We start from the raw sequence: 19,034 nt of genomic DNA, 5'->3' as shown, positions 1-19,034 counted from the left end.
GTACCTTATGCTGCTAATTGTATAGTTAAAAATGGTTAAAATGTTAAAGTTTATGTTATGGTTTTTTGTTGTTGTTGTTGTTTGTTTGTTTGTTTTTGAGACAGAGTCTCACTCTGTCACCCAGGCTGGAGTGCAGTGGTGCGATCTCGGCTCACTGCAACCTCCGCCTCCTGGGTTCAAGTGATTCTCCTGCCTCAGCCTCCTGAGTAGCTGGGATTACAGGCGCCTGCCACCACGCCCGGCTGATTTTTGTACTTTTAGTAGAGACGGGGTTTCACCATGTTGGCCAGGCTGGTCTCGAACTCCTGACCTCAGGCGGTCTGCCCGCCTCAGCTTCCCAAAGTGCTGGGATTACAGGCATGAGCCACCACGCCCAGCTGAGAGGGAAGTTTCTTCTTGGGGTAATGAAAATGGTCTAAAATTGATTGTGATGATGGATGTACTAGTCTCAATATACTAAAAGCATTGAATTGTACACTCTAAATGGGTGAGTTGTATAAGATGTTAATTGTATCTCAGTGATGCTGTAAAATATTTATTTACAAAGGCAAAGAGCTGAAATTCAAATTAGTCAAGTTTGCTACTATTTATTTATTTATTTATTTAATTTGAGACAGAGTCTCACTCTGTTGCCCATGCTGGAGTGCAGTGGCACGATCTCGACTCACTGCAACCTCTGCCTCCCAAGTTTAAGCGATTCTCCTTCCTCAGCCTCCTGAGTAGCTGGGATTACAGATGTGCGTCAACACACCCAGCTAATTTTTGTGTTTTTAGTAGAGACGGGGTTTCACGACGTTGGCCAGGCTGGTCTTGAACTCCCGACCTCAAGGGATCCACCCACCTCGGCCTCCCAAAGTGCTGGGATTACAGGCGTGAGCCACTGTACCGGGCCTCAAGTTTGCTACTTAAAGAAGCTTTTCTGTGGTATTCATTCAGTGGACTAAGGTTTAGAATGAACTACATGTTCCTATACGTAGTACAGAACAAAATAAGAATAATATGATCTTCTTTCTTGGTACATTTTCAGTTTTAACTAAGATATATGAGGATCTGGCAAGTTTAGGCCTTACTGCTGTCAAATAGCATGAAGCTGGGCATGGAATGAAGTTTCAAACTACTGTTAAAATAACATTGAGACACTGAGCTGTTTTCTCTCTGTTTTGATAGCCACCATTATGCAACCCCACTGAGACTTGCAAATGGATCAATACTATAGCAATGAAGGAGGCAAGTTTTTCTTTATTTTTAGTAACATTACAGGCTGAGCTCTCGGTGAAGAACATGTGTTTCTTAGTATTTATTCCCCTGACAGGCCTTGCCAATGTTTCTTTAGCCCATTTGGAAGCATTCTGGTTGTTCCATCTCAACGGCTGTTTATATAAAAGATTGCTGGTTTGGCCTATAACTTCCTGATTTGGGGAATATTACCATTAGAGAGGAAAGGTGTCATATATGCTATTTATTCTAATACAAATGATAAGAACAATGGGTATATTCTTTACACTATATTTTACACTGTAGCCTAGGAGCATGTTGCCCATATATGTACAAAGAGGAAAGTAACTTTTTAAATAAGTTGAAAAGGAACTATGAAAGTATTAATAAGTTCAACTTCTAAGAGTATGCAAATTTTAGTTCCCTCTAAGTCATGCATAGTACTAGGCTCTGTTGGAAATATAAGATGAGTTGGAGAGACTCCCTGCCCTTAAGATACAAGGCAATGGAGATAAATACCCTCACAACAAATTATGATATATAAGAGACTCTAATAAATGCTGTGATCGAAGGTTAAACAAATTCTTTGAGAATAAGAAAGAAGTAATTGATTTTGATGGGAGAGAGGAACAGAACTTTAATTGAACATTGGAAAATGGATAGGATTTAGTAAGTAAAGAAGGAAAAACTCAGCATCATGAGTTCTGAGGTTGAAAATGTATTGTTATGTCTTGGACCCCAAAGTGCAGGGGAGAAAATAATGAAAAATAAAACTAAAAGTTACTTGAGGCATTCAAACTGCTAAAAGTTTGATCCTAATCACCTTTGGTAAACATAAAATTTATAAGTAATCTGAACACTGAGACTTATACTCTCTTTTAACCATTAATTTGAAAAGTTTCTATAAGCAAGATCCTGAGTTTATTTAAAGGAAAAATGATATTTTCCCTCCTGCTTTAAAATGAGAAGTTGTCCTGAAGTTGAGTTTCTAAAAATGTTTTTAATTTTGCCAGAGTTGATAGAACTCATCCATACAACCACCTGCTCATTTATTCAATAACTGGAGTTCTAAAGTCATCAGAAGTCTGACACTCGCCCCATCCCATCGTCTGCTTCTTCAGAAAAGTAGAATTAAAGAAACGAAGGGGATCTGATATATCATCTAGGACAAAACCCAGATTTTCAAAATTGGAGGGTTTCCAGAGAGGTCAGGTGTCCAGGGTGACACATGTAATAAACAGCAGCAGCAGCCCAGGGGCACGGTTGTTCTGGACCTTAAGCCCATTGCTCCTCCCAGCCTACAGCATAACAGAGGACCCAGCAACTGGGTTTACACCTTTGTACCTGAGCCCCACCTCTCTTTACATGTCTTCTCTTGTAATATTTTAGTTGCTCTATCTAATGCAGGTTCTCTGAAACTTCACGGATGCCCTGACTGCCTATGGGTCTTGTGGTTTAATAACAGCTGATGGCCATAACAGAATTGATAACTCTTCCAGGTTGGCCACCGTTGAGTTATTGACCCATCACTGTTAATTTAATGTGCTGCTTTAACATCAGCCACATCCTTGTATAAAAATGGGAATTATAGAAAAATTCACCCATATTTTAAGTTAGACCACTCTTCCTCATCTGGAATAAATCAGCTCCTTTCTGTGACTATTTCAGATAAATAGTATACATCTATCTTCAAGATGCTAACACTGTCACTCTTTTTTCTGGTAGTGGATTAAAACAAGCCCATCCACCTCTTTACTTCAGTATTCTTCTTGCTTCTATACTATTGATGGCTTTTCTGTAAGACACATAGGAGTTACTCTTTGTTGTAATATAACATATAAATGTTTTGAGAACTAAAAATGATAGTAATTATATCCCAATTATCATGTGCTTCTATATATCAATTAATAGTGATCTGATTTTTAGCTGGGCATGGTGGCACAATTAAATATCAATTAAATATATCAATTAAATTTGATCCAATTTTTAGCTGGGTACAGCCATGCACACCTATAGTCCCAGCTACTCAGGAGGCTGAGGCAGGAGGATTGCCTGAGCCTAGGAGTTCAAGGTGGTAGTGTGCAATGATCACCACTCCAGCCTGGGCAACGTAACAAGACCTTGTCTTTTAAAAGAAAAAATGCCTGATTTTTATCATTGCAAATGTAACAGTAATTATCCTTAAGAATAATAATTACTTACTACTTTTTTACTAATTTTGTTGAGACTGTGTGTCTAAAATAGATTGAAACATATCTAGTTATCCAGTATAAAACTTTAAAAATTACTTATCCACCCAAATGATTGGTAACTTGATTTCAAACCTAAGGGTATTTGAAAATATCTCAGAAATTAATGTCAATTTTTCCAACGTATCCAAAATATTGATTACTATGTAGACATGGTTGGGTAATTGTTGATGTAGTACTCGAGAGCTTTCACTTATGACGTTTTATGTTCTGTAGTGCTTTTGAGAAGCACTCATGAGTTGGATTAACAACTGGAACTGTTTATAAACTCTATAATGTGAGGGAAAAATGGAAGCTGACATACATAATATAAATTGAGTTCCTGGAAACACCAATGTCAATAATTCTTGAGAAGGGGAAGATTGCCAAGGGTGGGGCCAGGTACAAAAACAGTTCTGGAAATTTTAGTTTCCATTGCCTCACCTCAATTCGAAGAAACATTAGGAACTTTATAATTGAATGTTATCTTTTTAAAAAATCTTCCAGCTTTTTGTTTATACTGAATTTTCATTTATAACATATTAAGGAATATAGGACCATTAAAATAGATTCAGAGACAGGAGAGTACAAATTTGGAAACTTTTGCATCTTTTAAAATGGTTGTTAAACCTGGCCTCAAGTGATGCTTTTAATAATAGATTTTTTTTTCTTTTTCTGGCAAGGAACTACATAAGGGAGAATGTTCCAGTGTGTCAGCATTTTTTTAATTGCAAATCAATTAAGGACATAGTATCTGCATGGAATGTATGTGGACAAGATGGAGCAATTTGATCAGGTGATAATGCAATTAGGTGTTTTCGGGCTTGGGTGAACAATCATTGTAAGGGTATTGCTTAATCAAATGATGCCAATACCAAAAGGGGTTACAAATTAAGTATCTTATTGCTCTTTATTTACTTATTAGGCTTTTTTTATTAATGACTTAGATTAAGACATAGAAGGCTTATACACATAAACGTCATCAATGAAACAAAGGTGAGGATAACTAATATGTTGAATAGCAAGGCTAGAAATAAAGGTGAAGAAAACTACAAAAATATTAGTTTTGTAAAAAAAATTATTGTAGGTAGAAAGAATGTCTGGAAACTTAGCAAATTGATACTTACAGTGAATAAATGTTTAGTCTTGAACTTTGATTCTCAAGAGAGATCAGGACTAGAAAGATCTAGTTTAATACCAGTTTGCAAAGCATTATTTTAGAGAGTTAGTTTTCCTGAAGTACAATCTACATGCTACAAAATGTATCTTTTTTAGTATATTGCTCTCAGACAGTCATAACCACTACCACAATTAAGATACAGCCATATAGCCCAGGCTGGCACGGTGACTCACGCCTGTAATCCCAGCACTTTGGGAGGCCGAGGTGGTTGGATCATCTGAGGTCGGGAGTTCGAGACCAGCCTGGCCAACATGGTGACACCCCGCCTCTATTAAAAATACAAAATTTAGCCAGGCGTGGTGGCATGTACCTGTAATCCCAGCTACTCAGGAAGCTGAGGCGGGAGAATTGCTTGAACCCGGGAGGCGGAGGTTGCAGTGAGCTGAGATCATGCCACTGCACTCCAGCCTGGGTGATAGAGTGAGACTCTGTCTCAAAAAAAAAAAAAAAAAGATACAGGCCATTTCCATCATTCCAAACAATTCCTTCATGCCCCTTTTAGTTGACTCCTCCTCTTACCCCAGCCACTGGCAACTTCTGACTGTTTTCTGACCCCATAGTTTTGCAAAGCTTCCTTCACGTAACTTTTTAAGAATTTGATCTTCATAAGATCTCTGCAACATTAATATTATCAACAGTTCTATTTTACAATAGAAGAAACTAGTGTTTAAAGTTAAACAGCTTTCCAAAATCTACACTATATGAGTTGTGGAGCCAGAACCTGAGCCCCCATTTTCTAACACAGGATCCTGAATACATCCCTTGACCCTTCCAGCTAGCCCCTTGTTCCAAGAGCTCTGCTCTTTTCTGCATTGTTTAGTTACCTCCAGGTTGATCTTTTATTAGGAGCCAGTGTTTAACATTCATAGTAATGTACTGGAGGGACCAGAGCAGTGTTTCTCAATCTTTTTTGCATTATTGTTCTTCTAAAGAGCCTTTTTAGACTTTTTTCCCTAATCATTCCTTGCCCCCATTAAATTTTAACACCATTAATATAGTGTATATCTGTATGTATAATGTACGTCTGTACTTAATAGATAACCCGTCTTTGTAATTTCAGCCTCTGAGGACCAGCCTCTCAAGGCCTGAGAATATCTATCTATGACTTTCAACTTTACTCATCAAAACACAAAATTGTAACAAATTTACTGTAAAGATCTCAGTTAGCTGCATTTGGGATTCTATTATCAGGCAGTACTTCATTCTATTATAGAATAAGCGTCCTAGGAAATCAAGCAGAGGAAGTTGGCTTCATAGGCAAAAAAAAAAAGGACTAAAGAAAGCAGAAACAAAGAAAAAGTGGATTGGTAGTTTCAAAGTTACTTTCCTTGTATGGCAGGAACAGGTAGCCAAAAATATAGGTTAAAGATCAGAACAGACAGAAATTTATTATTATGCCAATTGAAACTGGCCTGTTTGGGAAATTAGGCTATCTCTCTCTCCTGATTTTTCTGGCAGTCCGGTAACAACTTGGTTTTAGTTATGTGAAACTTTAGCATGGGCGACTTCATTTCTGTGTGGTTTTTGTTGTTGTTGTTTTGAGACAGTTTCTCTCTGTCACCCAAGTTAGAATGCAGTGGCGCGATCACAGCTCACTGCAATCTGCCTCCCAGGTTCAACACATTCTCATGCCTTAGCCTCCCAAGTAGCTGGGACTACAGGTGCACACTACCACGCCCGACTAAGTTTTTATATTTTTTGGTAGAGACAGGGTTTTACCATGTTGGCCAGCCTGGTCTTGAACTCTTGGCCTCAAGTGATCTGCCCACCTCAGCCTCTCAAAGTGCTGGGATTACAGGCATGAGCCACTGCTCCCAGTTGGGACTTCATTTTTGAAGTTTAGGCTGGTCATCTTGGGCCTCGTGCAGGTGCTTAGTCCAAAACAATGGCCTCCTATAATTTTTATTTAATAATTTTCCCCTTTTGGTCAGGCTTTGCGTGACCTATTGACCTAGGTCAATAGTGCTGCTTTCAGTTGTGCTGGGTTGCAGTTTCAACATGTCCTTCGTAGGTTATGGTGTATTTATGATCTTGCATTTCTTTGAGTTTTTGTCATTCCAGCTGAAAAGACTGCATTTGACATTTGAAGGATGGCTTTATGCAAGCACTTGGAAGTTTGTAAGGGGACACAGTGTACTAGGGAGACTGGTACTATTACTTTCAGGAGGATAATAACTGATAATAACTCTGGCTCCTTAGCCAGAGTCCTTATAAACCAAACCAACTAAAATCAAATAAATAAAAAAAAAGCTGAGCCAGACAAGGAATTTACCTGTTTTAACCAAATAGCCCGTTTGTTAATGTTTTGTAACTGAGTCTCTCCAATACCCAGCATATTTATCTATATGCAGCAAGAAGTGTCAGCAACTGCACAGATTCCTCCAGGTTTGGTTAGTAGGTAGTAATTTTTTTTAAATTTTCCTTATTTTCTTTTTTGTTACTACATTTTCAAATAAGTAGATAGTAATTCTATCATCTGGCATTCCAGGAATGTGTTAAATTAAAGCAGAGGGTGCTAATTCTATAAAAGAGACCATGTTGGGAATGAAGTTTTTGGTGTCACCAAAAAAAAAAAAAAAAAAAAAACAACGCAGGAGCAAATGATCTCTCAGCAAGGCCAGCTTTACTTTCTGCAGAAAGGGTGCTACTTAATAGCTATCCAGCCACAAGAGCACACTGGACAGAGGTGACTGAGTTATTTATAACCTGATGCATCTGCCCTACTGCTGTGTCCAGTTTCCATTGGCTGGAATAGGACCTCGCATTTTACACTTTACCTGATTGGCTATTAGCTTAAAACTTTGTTAATTAGGTAAGGGGAATAGAACAAAGAAAGAAAAGGAAGTTGCCCAGGGATAGTTAAGGAAGCATCTCCAAATAAGGTATGGCATGTACTATGGGCTGGGGCTTGTCTAGTTCTATCCAGGCATGCCAGAGCAAGCTAGGACAGCTGATTTGGATTACATATATATATATATATATATATATATATATATATATATATATACACACACACACACACACACACACACACAGATACTATGTGTGTATAAATATACTATGCATATAATATATACTATATATATAGTATGTGTATATACACACACATAGAATACATAGTATATATGTATTCTATGTGTATATATATACACACACACACACACACACAGAATACGTAGTGTATATATATACTAATGTATATATACATATATATATATACAACCACATAGTATATATATATATATACTAATAGTGGTTGCAATCTTATAGTAAGAAAATGTGACTTTTTATAATCTTTGAAGAAGAACTTCCCCATTTCTCACAGACCACTAGTACAATTTGAACAAACAGTCGCATTAGGGATGTTGCTAAAGCTTCCCGCTAGGTGCACTGTAGGATCTCTTAGATTGTATAAATATTTGGGTTTGATATGAGAGATCCAACCTTGTCAAGTGATCCCCAAAAACTACTGATTGGGGAATTCTAACTACAGCCTTACCCTTCCAGGGGAAAGAAGAAGGCCTACATATGGAAAAATTAAGAGGGGCAAGAGTCTTACTACAATAGGGAGTCTCATTCCATGCATCTTGGGAAAAACTCCACAGCATGAAATTGGCAACTTCTCATCCTGATTTGCAGTTGAATGTCTCTGGTTGTGCTAGCAGGCATTATATTCAACTCCGCATGTAGTTCACACATCAGGCATGAGACTTGTCCTTTGAAATTTATGTTGAGTTGTCCAGTTTAGCAGTTTTTGTTCTTAGTTGTAGCCAGATTTTGGAGGAAACTGGAAGAATTTAGGATCCAGTTCAGTCTACAGTTGATAATAAAAACTCAAAAACAATGAACAGAGCTACAGCCTAATTAGAGGTATAATGTAGTTTTCTTTTGAAACATAATGTTTCTCTCTACAGTCACTCCCATTTCTACGAAAGATAATCAGGATAAGACTAATTTGTTTGCAAAATAAGTTTAGTCTCATAAAAATTGCCCTGAGGTATTTACATAAGTGCAGCAAGAATAACCCACAGAGGTTCCTTTTACATTTGCTGTAGTAGAATTTTGACAAGGGATCTCAGATTGAACTTTTTTTTTTTTTGAGACAGAGTTTCGCTCTTGTTGCTGAGGCTGGAGTGCAGTGGCATGATCTCGGCTCACTGCAACCTCTGCCTTCTGGGTTCAAGCAATTGTTCTGCCTCAGCCTCTTGAGTAGCTGGGACTATAGGCACCCACCACCATGCCCAGCTAATTTTTTGTATTTTTAGTAGAGACAGGGTTTCACCATGTTGGCCAGGTGGGTCTCGAACTCCTGACCTCAGGTGATCTACCTGCCTTGGCCTCCCAAAGTGCTGGGATTACAGGCGTGAGCCACCATGCCCTGCCAGATTGGACTTTTAAAAGCATCTTAACTCTAGGAAATCAAACCAATGCAGACATCAGACTTTGCCTGCAGCATCTAATATCTTGAGGTTCCTGGGCCTGCCAGGAAGTGGCAACTTTTTACTCACTGGCTATAAGGCAGGGAACCCTTGAAGCTAGGCAGTCTATCCACATTTTCAAATAGGATATTCCAGTCAAACCCTTGGTAATAAAACCAATGTTTCCAGTTACATGATGTTATAAAGAGGGCAAATTCTTTTTTTTAAAAGAGGAACTAGGGTCTTGCTCTGTCACCCAGGCTGCAGTGTAGTGGTATGATCATAGCTTGCTGCACCTTCAAACTTCTAAGCTCAAGAGGTCCTCCCACTTCAGCCTCCTGGGTAGCTGGAACCATAGGCGCATGCCATCATGCCCAGCTAATTTTTAAAATGAGGGTCTCACTATGTCGCCCAGGATGATCTCAAACTCCTGGCCTCAAGTCCACCTCCCACACAGTCTTCAAAGTAGTTGAGATTGCACATGTGAGCCACCATGCCCAGCAAGAGCAAGTTCTTGTTGAACTTATGCAGATAATCATAGTGCTGTAAAAATAAAACATAGTATAGTTTTTGAATTTCAGAGGTGTCAGGTAGGGAGGAGAAACAAATGTTTCCATTTTTGTTTACGGAAGTATCCTTTACCAAATTGCTGTAAACTATGGATAGTTTAAAAGAGAGAAAAAAAAATGTGTCCTTCAGTCTGAAAAACAAAGCATTAAAAGAACCAGCAATGTTTCAAATTTTTTAAAAGCTTTAAAAATTCATAATTCTTCATCAGTTCATTTAGTCTCATGTAATTAATTCTTGCTCTATTTGAGCTTAGTTCGTAGTTTCACAAACTCATCAGTTTCTTCATTAGAGTTCTAGAAATTCTCACCCAGTCCAGTGTTATCTCAAGGTTAGCAGAAACCTGAACTTGCCAGAGTTCCTCCCATCTTTTCTGTGAACCGTCTTGAAGACACATGCTTTAAGATTACAGTTGTTTACAGAAAGCTTTTAGAAAGGCATCAGAATAAAGCAATTAACTGTGGACAAGATTTAAAATGGCCATGTTAGAACCATGATGAGAATCCTTTATAATAATGATATAATTGACAAGCAAGTTTGGTTATTTCTGTGGTGTACAACATTTTAACATAAAGTTATGACTGATAGCACAACAGATTTATAGAAATCTCATATAGTTTTTGGAGCACATATCAATAACATATCCATACAATTGGAACTCAAAGATTAAACATCATTTCTTACTTGACAGTGTTTCCACACATAATTTAACATCTCAAATAAGCCTAATTGATTTAATATTTCTCTTTGAGACTTTAAGGAGCCCTTCTGGAATGTTCAAAAGTTAGTTTGTGATCAAAATGACTTAATTTTGAATTCAATTTTGGGAAGTTTGTCAAAAATAAAAGTTCAAAACGCTTATCAATAATAGGATCACAAATCACTGTGAATAATAGTCATTCATTTAACCAAAGTCATAATTGTAAGATTTTCAAAAGCAGTTATATCATTGTAGAAAACCTTAACTCTTTTAGTAGAGGCGAGATTAAGTTTTCCTAAGTAATCAATAACCTAAGAAGGAAAATATGAGGCACAGGGATTATTTTGATAAGACTCAGATTATTTGTTTCTCACCATTTTTTACTAAGAGCAGATAAATACTAAAGAAAACCTTGTTTTAAAACAGGAAACCAAATACTAGTTTTGCATCAGTGTATTGTTGATATCAAAGCTCAATTTTTTACCTTGTAAGGAGACAATTTTTTTCAAAGAAGATAGGCAATTCGGAGAGTTAGTAGCCTACGAATATTCAGGCAAGGTAGGAAAGAAGGGAGCAGTAGGAGTCAGGTGGGCTTTACCGTCTTTGGTATGGGTGATATCTTGCATTGTTAGCTTTTTATTAGCCTTCATGATACATTTCTTTAAAAGCAATTTTAGAACCCTATTTTTTTTTTTACATTCCTATTTATTTATTTTTTGAGATGGAGTCTTGCTCTGTTACCCTGGCTGGAGTGCAATGGCGTGATCTTGGCTCACTGCAACCTCCGCCTCCTGGGTTCAAGTGATCCTCGTCCCTCAGCCTCCCAAGTAGCTGGGATGACAGGCCTGCACCACCACACCCGGCTAATGTTTGTATTTTTAGTAGAGACGGGGTTTCACCATGTTGCCCAATCTGGTCTCGAACTCCTAACCTCAGGTGATCCGCCCACCTCAGCCTCCCAAAGTGCTGAGATTATAGGCATGAGCCACCATACCCAGCCTCTTTGACATTTCTAAATGTCAATTAGAATAACAATCCCATTCTCTCTGCCTAATTCAAGAGGCTTGGGATTCAAGTACACCTCTTAGAAAACAGTTTTTTTCATCTAGGATATTTCATACAATGACCATTGTAATTCTGAATTATCTTTAGTAAGATTTTGCCACTTTTGTAATTCTTTGCAGCTTCTGTGGCCATAATTTTTATTCATGAGAAAGTCAGCTGTACCAGAAGGCAGAGTACTGACATCTTTAGAAATTAGGGATCTCATTTTTATGTTGGATCTTGAGTCTTAGAGCCAAGATGGCTTTGGCACTGAAATCTCAGCACACAAGAGAAGAAGAAATAAAGAGCCCCCCTGCAGTAATAACCACTTAGAGCAACTGACGGCAGTTACCTTAGAAACTGCATCTTTTTTTGCCAGTGACTCTTCAGTCACTGCAAACCAAAGGTTATGTGCCCTGCCATAGCACAAACTACCTGTTGGTACCCCAAAAGCCAAAGAGATCAGAGTACTCAAATACAAAAGAGAGCAGAGCCCAGACCTGAGAGGAACTTACACAGGATTCTCAGGGCTCCAGGAGGAAGACAGGGGACCCACCACTTAAAGGGGAGGTTAGCAGCATCTTTTCTGTGTTCCTCAAGGAGTCTCAGAGACATCAGTAACCTTCTTCATTCAGGTTCCTTCACTGGTCACCATATCTGTCAGAAGACAAAATTACAAAAAATTTAGTTTAAAGATCTGAATTGGCTTTATTTGCAGTTCTAGAATCATGCAATACTTCATTCCATTAAGTAGAATAAGTGTCCCAGTGAGTCGAACAAGGTTGGTTTTATAGACAGAAAAAGGCCTTAGGAAAGCAGAAGCAAAGAACAAAAAGTGGATTGGTCATTTTAAAGTTACTTTCCTTGCATGGTGGGAGCTGGGAGACACAACAATAGAAAAATAACTGTTTGGTTAACATTAGGTTATTTCAGGTTAAGGATTAAAACAGGAAACTTCACTATTCATTCCAATTGAAGCTCCTGTTTGGGAAGTTGGATATTTTCTCTCTTTCCTGATTTTAGAAAGTCAGATAACAACTTAGTTTTGATTTGCTGATGTGGAATTTTAGCATGGGTGACTCCATTTCAATTTTTAATCTGGTTTGTTGTGCTTAGTCCAAAACAATGGTCTCCTATGATTTTTATGTAATAGCCCTCTAGATTCTTGGTTCTGCCCTCTAAGTCATGATTTATTTTTTAATGAAACTACTCATGTTTGCAGCTGAGTAGTTTTATCAACCTGCTTCCTGCCAATAGAATTTGGGGGTGGCCAACATCATCCTTTCATTTTGTATCCTCTCTGTCCCTTTGATTCCACGTTGGCAGTGTTTTTGCTGAAATAAAATTTTGTGAGTCTTCTGTGGATTTTATAGAGATTCACTTCATTATAAGAAAGGCATATCCACAGATCTTTTAAAAATAATCCCTTTTCCATCTCATGCTAAAATGGCTGAGGGATGATGCTTTTCAGTTCCTAGAGGCCCTCTGATTTGATCGACAGGATCTGTAAGGCACACCCTTCATCACTTGAAAGGGACCTTTGCCTGACTGCATAAAACCAGCTTTTGATCTTTCTGAGGTTTTAGCAAAAGTCTATATAGTCACACCCTCAACTTTTTCTATAGAGCTTTCTTTCTTGACAGTGTATTTCTTAATTTTAGTGTCTTTTCTATTTGGAGAGTCTGAAACTTTTTAAAATCATGTCCCCTTTCATTTTTGTATAAGTTCTCCCAATGTCTTTCTCTTTCTCCTCTTGCATTTTACTGTAAGTGGTAAGAAGAAACTAGGTGGCACTTTCAAACCATTGCTTGCAAATAATGTTAACCGTATAGCTAAGGCTATTGCTTACAGGTTGATCTTCTCACGTAACTATAGGATACAATTTCCCTAAGTTTTCTGCCACCATCACAAGGGTCTCCATTGCTCCAATTTCCAGTAACATATTCCTCATTTCCTTCTGAGCCCTCATCAGTGGTGTCCTTAAGGTCCAGGGGTCAGTTAAGAACTGGTTCAAGGCATTTTAGGCCTTCTCTATGATGCTGCCCAGTCTCCTTCCACTACCCAGTTCCCAAGCCACTTCCACATTTTAGATATTTGTTACAGCAGCATCCCCTTCCCAGGTCCCAAACTCTGTATGGTAGTGTAACAAATTACCACACATTTAGTGGCTTAAAACAACAAACATTTGCTATCTCACAATTTCTAGGGGTCAGGAATCTGGGCACAACTTAACTGAATCATCTGCTCTTGCTCTTATAGTGCCAAATTCACAGTATTAACTGGGTTGCATTTTTATCTAAAGGCTCGAGTTTGGGGAATGATTTGCTTCCAAGCTCATTCAAGTTGTTGGCAGAGTTCATTTCTTTGCAGCTGCATGACTAAGGACCCTAGCATCTTACTGTGTTCTTATGGCTGTAGCCCCCTGAAGTCCCATAGCTCCCTGCCATGTGATCCTCTTACAGCCATCTCACAACTTGACTGCTTATATCTTTAAGGCCGATGGGAGAATCTCTCACTTCAGTTTTCTGAGTTTCATCCATTGTAACATAATCATGGGAGCGACATCCTATCACATTTGCCAAATCATATTGATCAGAAGCAAGTCACAGGTTCTGTCTACACCCAAGTGTAGGAGACCTTAGGGTGTGTATCCCAGGATAGTCTAGTAGGTTAAATAGTATCTCCTAAAGATATCAGGTCGTAATCCCTGGAATGTGTAAATGTTACCTTATTTGGAAAACAGTATCTTTGCAGATGTGATTAAGGTAGGGATCTTGAGATATAAGGATTATCCTGAATTTTTGAGGGATAGGGGAGTGGACATGAAATGCAATCACGTGTATCCTTATAAGAATGGGGTAGAGGGAGATTAAGCACATGTAGAGAAGGCCGTGTGATGGTGGAGCAGAGAGAGATTTGCAGATGCTGGCCCTGGTTAAAGATTGATGTGATGCACCTATAGTCAAGCAATGCTGGCAGCCACCAGAAGCTAGGGGAGGCAAGGAACAGCTTCTCCCCTAGAGCTTTCACAGGGAGTATAGCCCAGCTGACACCTTGATTTTGCCCCAGTGATACTGATTTTGTTCTTTTGGCCTCCAGAACTGGAAGACAATACTTTCTGTTGTTTTAAGCCACTTAGTTTATGGTAATTTGTTACAACAGCCTCAGAAAATTAATACAGATAAGTAGTAAACGAGACCTAAGTGGTGCTTTTTAAATGTATTTCTCTGGTTATTCAGTGAAGCTAAGTATCTTTTCATAAGATTATTAACTATTCTGCAACGTTTCCAACTCATGTCTTTTGTCTCTTTTTCTTTTGGACTTACCTGTTGATTAGTAGGAGTCCTTTACATAGTGTAACTACTAATCTTTGTCAGTTATACATGTTACTGAAGAAGTTTACCAGTAAATTATCTTTTTACCTTGTTTATGGGATATTCTGTATTCAGATATATTTTCAACTATTTTTATTGTGAATAATTTTAAGTACATTCAAAAGAAGAGAGAATAGTGTAATAGACCTTCCATGTGCTCATCACTTAGCTCAACAATTATCATTATTTTTCCCCAGAAGTATTCATTTCTACCTTTAAGGTTTGTACTTTTTGTGCATTATCTAAGAAAGCCTTAAATAAAGATTGTGTTGCTATTATTTGTGTGGCTATTTCTGTTATGAAAACCCTCATTCTTTTTTTACTTTTATATAACTATTGTGTGTAATAATTTTTAATATATTCAAAGTACTACTGGCCTCAGTGTTCATCTCTATCTTATTCCTGAACAGCCTATATTTTTCTTATTCAGCCCAAGCTATTGATTCAGAACTTGGGAACTCTCCAATTGCCCCAACAATGTCATGCATGTTACCAAAGAGCTTGTTGAAAATCCCATGCATCCCTATAAGGCTAATTATTCAGGAGATTTCAAAATACAAGTCTGAGTCAGCTAGCAGGCATTGTTGTGTTTACTAAGTAATTCCTCTCTTTCCCTTTCTTGTTTCTAGTGTGCCACCTGGGCTTGAAGGCATGAAGGAACAGGACCTGTGCAACAAGATAATGGCTAAAATTCTAGAAAATTACAATACCCTGTTTGAAGTAGAGTATACAGAAAATGATCATCTGAGATGTGAAGACCTGGCTAGGCTTATCATAGTAAAAGTAAGCAACTTGGTTTTTAATTTTCAGTATTGCTATCATTTTGGACAGAAGATTTTATTTAATTCTTTATCATAAAAATTCCATATGGATATAACCCTCAGATTATTATTCCTGTGTATAGTGAATCCTTCTTATGAAATCTATTATTCCAAATGCTTATTAAATTGAAATATAGCCTTCTACAATTCAAGAATAATAGCAATTTTATGTTTTCTTGTTGCTATAAAGTCATCTCAAAAACACTTGCATGAGCCCAGTGCTCTGGTCAACTGGCCGCACCACCCTTACTACAGAAGCCTGATGTTACAGCAGGAGTAAGTGCATATGGCTGTGATCAGGAGTGCTAGCTTACTAACTAGATTGCAAATTCCTGAAGACAATATTACTGTGTCTTTTTGTCTCTTTTGTGTCTGGCATAATTTGAAGCCCAACCTCAGATTCTAAGTCCCATATATTAGTTTTTGGTAACAATCATCAGTAAAGGAGAATATTTTAAAAACCTATAAAGGAGTCCTTGACAATACTATCTAAATCTTTTTATACATTGATAATTTTATAATATACCCTGTATATATTAGGTAAATGCCTGTAGGTCTCCAAAGACCTAGAATTGAGAATCAGAGGGTAAACATCCAAACAAATCCTCTAGATGTGGGAAAATAAGGAAGTTATCTTATTTCGTCCTCATTTATATTGAGGTGAATCATGATGGAGCTGGTATGAGATTTCCTCAGGAGGTTTCTTGAAGCTTATCGGGTTTAAAGGCCATAACATACTCTTTGCTGATTCATATAGCAATGAATGATAAAATCAGAGGCACTTGGTTTGGGCACTTAAAGGAATGTTTTCATCTCTTCTCCCAGTTGAGGCCATGACTTTGAAGAAAGGTTAAAATGGTGTGAGTATCAAGTAGCATCCTACGAAAGGATCTAAAACTAGATTTTCTAGTTTGCTCAGTTAAAATGATAAAATGAGATAATTGGAGACTATCAGTTGTAAATCTGAGTTAGAAATAACACGGTAGCTGAAAAAAATGTCAGTGATTCACAAGAAAAAATAAGAAAACAACATTACTTCAGTTTTGCCTCAGAAAAGTTAAATGATTTTTTAAATAGAAAAAAATCGCCCTCAAGTTTGTTCCTCTAGTGCCTATGGTACTTTGAAAAGGATCTCTTTTTAAAATGTTAAAAGGTAATTAACTTTGTTTCAGCAGCATCTCTCAATCACATATACCCCATAAATATGTACAACTATTAAAGGACCTATAATGATAATTAAAAATAAAAGATTTTAAAAATCTCTTATAAACAATTTTTAACACTCATACCTTTTTACTAGGGCAGATAAAATAATAAGGTGAACCTGAAGTATAATGGAAATAGATAAATATAATCTTAGGCAGGGCAAACTTGCTGAGATAAAGCTAATTGCTGGAATATGCCAATGGGAAGTTGGTATGGTTTGGATGTTTGTCCCCTCCAAATCTCACATTGAAACGTAGTCCCTGGTGTTGGAGCTGGGGCCTGGTGGGAGGTGTTTGGATCATGAGGGCGGATCCTTCATGAATGACTTAGTGCCATCCCCTTGGTGATGAGTGAGTTCTTGCTGTGAGTTCACAGGAGACCTGCTTGTTTAAAAGTGTGTGGCACTTCCCCCCCTCACTCTTGCTCCCACTCTCGCCATGTGATGTGCCTGCTCCCCTTCGTCTTCTGCCGTGATTGTGAGCTTCCTGAGGCCTCAGTAGAGGCAGATGTTCTGTATGGCCTGCTGAACTGTGAGTCAATTAAACCTCTTTTTAAAATAAATTACCCAGCCTTAAGTATTTCTTTATAGCAACACAAACAGACTAACACAGATGTTATTTGCTGTGCAAGTAAAATAACACCTGTTGAGATCTGTGGAAGAGTGCCCTGCTTGGAAATCCTTGAGTGACTAGGTTTAAGGCTGGTGGAGAACATAGTATGAGAATATAATATAAGACATAATTCTGTGGGAGCCAAATACAGATGTCTTAGGTAGATGAAGAATATAAAATGGTGCTCTTTTAATGTAAGTTTCAGATCGGCCTAGAGGCAGATAAATGTCATGATTAGAAGCTACATTTATATTCTCTGGAAGCGTCATTCTGCCAAAGCAGAATTTTAATGCATTTTTTTAACTGATCTCGCTGATAGTCTCTTCTTTGAGAAAGTAGAGAATGTGACAAGGGGTGTGATTCTCTAGACTTAATCCTAATGAGTAAGGATGAAATAGAAGTTATGGAAATCATTTCAAAAGGATGTGCCAATGCCATTTTAGAGTTCATAGTAATAAAAGGAGAATATGTTAGCCACATTTAGATATGTAAACATTGACAATGCTTAGAAAACAGACTTTTTTGAAAATTGTAAAGATCATAGAAACATTAGGTAGAAACTAAAAGGTAGATGGGTTTAAAAGAAATTGAGAATCTCAGAATGAAACCATTAATATACTGAAAAAGAAGAAAAATGAGAAGGTAATTAAAGAAAAGTTATCTTTCTGTTCATTTTTTCATATGAGTTCAGTTTTTGGAAGGATGAATATAAAGATAGGAAATGGGCGCAAAGTAAATGATAAAGACCCAAGAGTAACAGGGACATAAAATATATGAGTTGGGAATAAGGCAAGTCTCATGTAAATGACTTAGATATAAGGCTTTTAAGGGGGGAAAAGGACTAAACATAAACACTGACATACCTCTGTATATCCCAGTTTGGAGAACAGAGTCATAAAGTGTTGAATGAAGTTTCTTATATATTCTTGCATGTGAAACGGAGATTTGGGCCCAGAGAAATATGTTCGGTTGTATTTGGACCTAGATAAAGAACTTTGACCAGAGTATTGGAAGATGGAGTCTTTTTCTGTCATAGGCTATCAAAGCCTAATGTCTGTTTCTGTTCAGCTGACTGGTCAGTAGCTACAAAATTGATCATGGCATCTACAGCACATTCATCAGCCTCACTTCAAGACAGACTTCCTCTGTCTGAAGGCCAAGGTAACAATAAGGGGAAAAGTTTTGTCAGTATGACTTCCCCTTCAACTTTGCTTTCCCTGCCATTCTTTGGGAGTGAACCTAGGTCCCTACAGAGTTTTTCCAGATTCTGCAATGGTTTGGCCATGTTGACCAGATCTAGTTACTCCAGTGAAGGAAATTTTGGATAGACCTCTTAGCCCTGTGACATTTGGAGAAATGTGAGAATGTATATGTTGGCCCTTGGCATTTTAGCCTACATTTTGTTGAATTTGGCAAATAGTCTTCACAGTCAGTGGTCCACAGTTATGGCCATCTCTTACTTCACTTAAGTTGGAGGTTTCTTTTCTCTCTTTCATTAGTTTTGTTTTTATAGGTTTCAAGAAGGGAATTTACATAGGAACATTTTTATTTTGTCAAAATGAAAGGTTATAGCTGTATTTCTGAATAACTGGGTTAGGAGAAGCACATCTTTCCAGTAGGCATCTAACAGCCACAGTCTAATTTCTCCAGCTGCAGGATAATTCTAGATT

At 37.7% G+C, this 19,034-nt stretch overlaps 1 protein-coding gene across 14 annotated transcripts in view; it reads left to right on the top strand.

Moving 5' to 3' along the window:
- FAM13A (family with sequence similarity 13 member A) overlaps positions 1 to 19,034 on the top strand; it is a 384,724-nt gene that overhangs the window by 157,662 nt on the left and 208,028 nt on the right. For 12 of the 14 annotated variants that reach the window (XM_055384654.2, XM_055384652.2, XM_019025591.4 and 9 more), the window contains one exon: positions 15,356 to 15,509. In XM_055384654.2, the coding sequence (XP_055240629.1) occupies positions 15,356 to 15,509 (154 nt within the window). Of the gene's footprint in view, positions 1 to 4,126; positions 4,240 to 15,355; positions 15,510 to 19,034 lie in introns of all 14 variants that reach the window. The other 2 variants (XM_063705427.1, XM_055384660.2) reach the window with 1 other exon arrangement.

This window comes from Gorilla gorilla, chromosome 3, assembly GCF_029281585.2.
Source record: "Gorilla gorilla gorilla isolate KB3781 chromosome 3, NHGRI_mGorGor1-v2.1_pri, whole genome shotgun sequence".
Lineage (NCBI taxonomy): Eukaryota > Metazoa > Chordata > Mammalia > Primates > Hominidae > Gorilla > Gorilla gorilla.
Note: the sequence above shows the minus strand (reverse complement) of the source record. Positions and strands in the feature narration are given on the sequence as shown.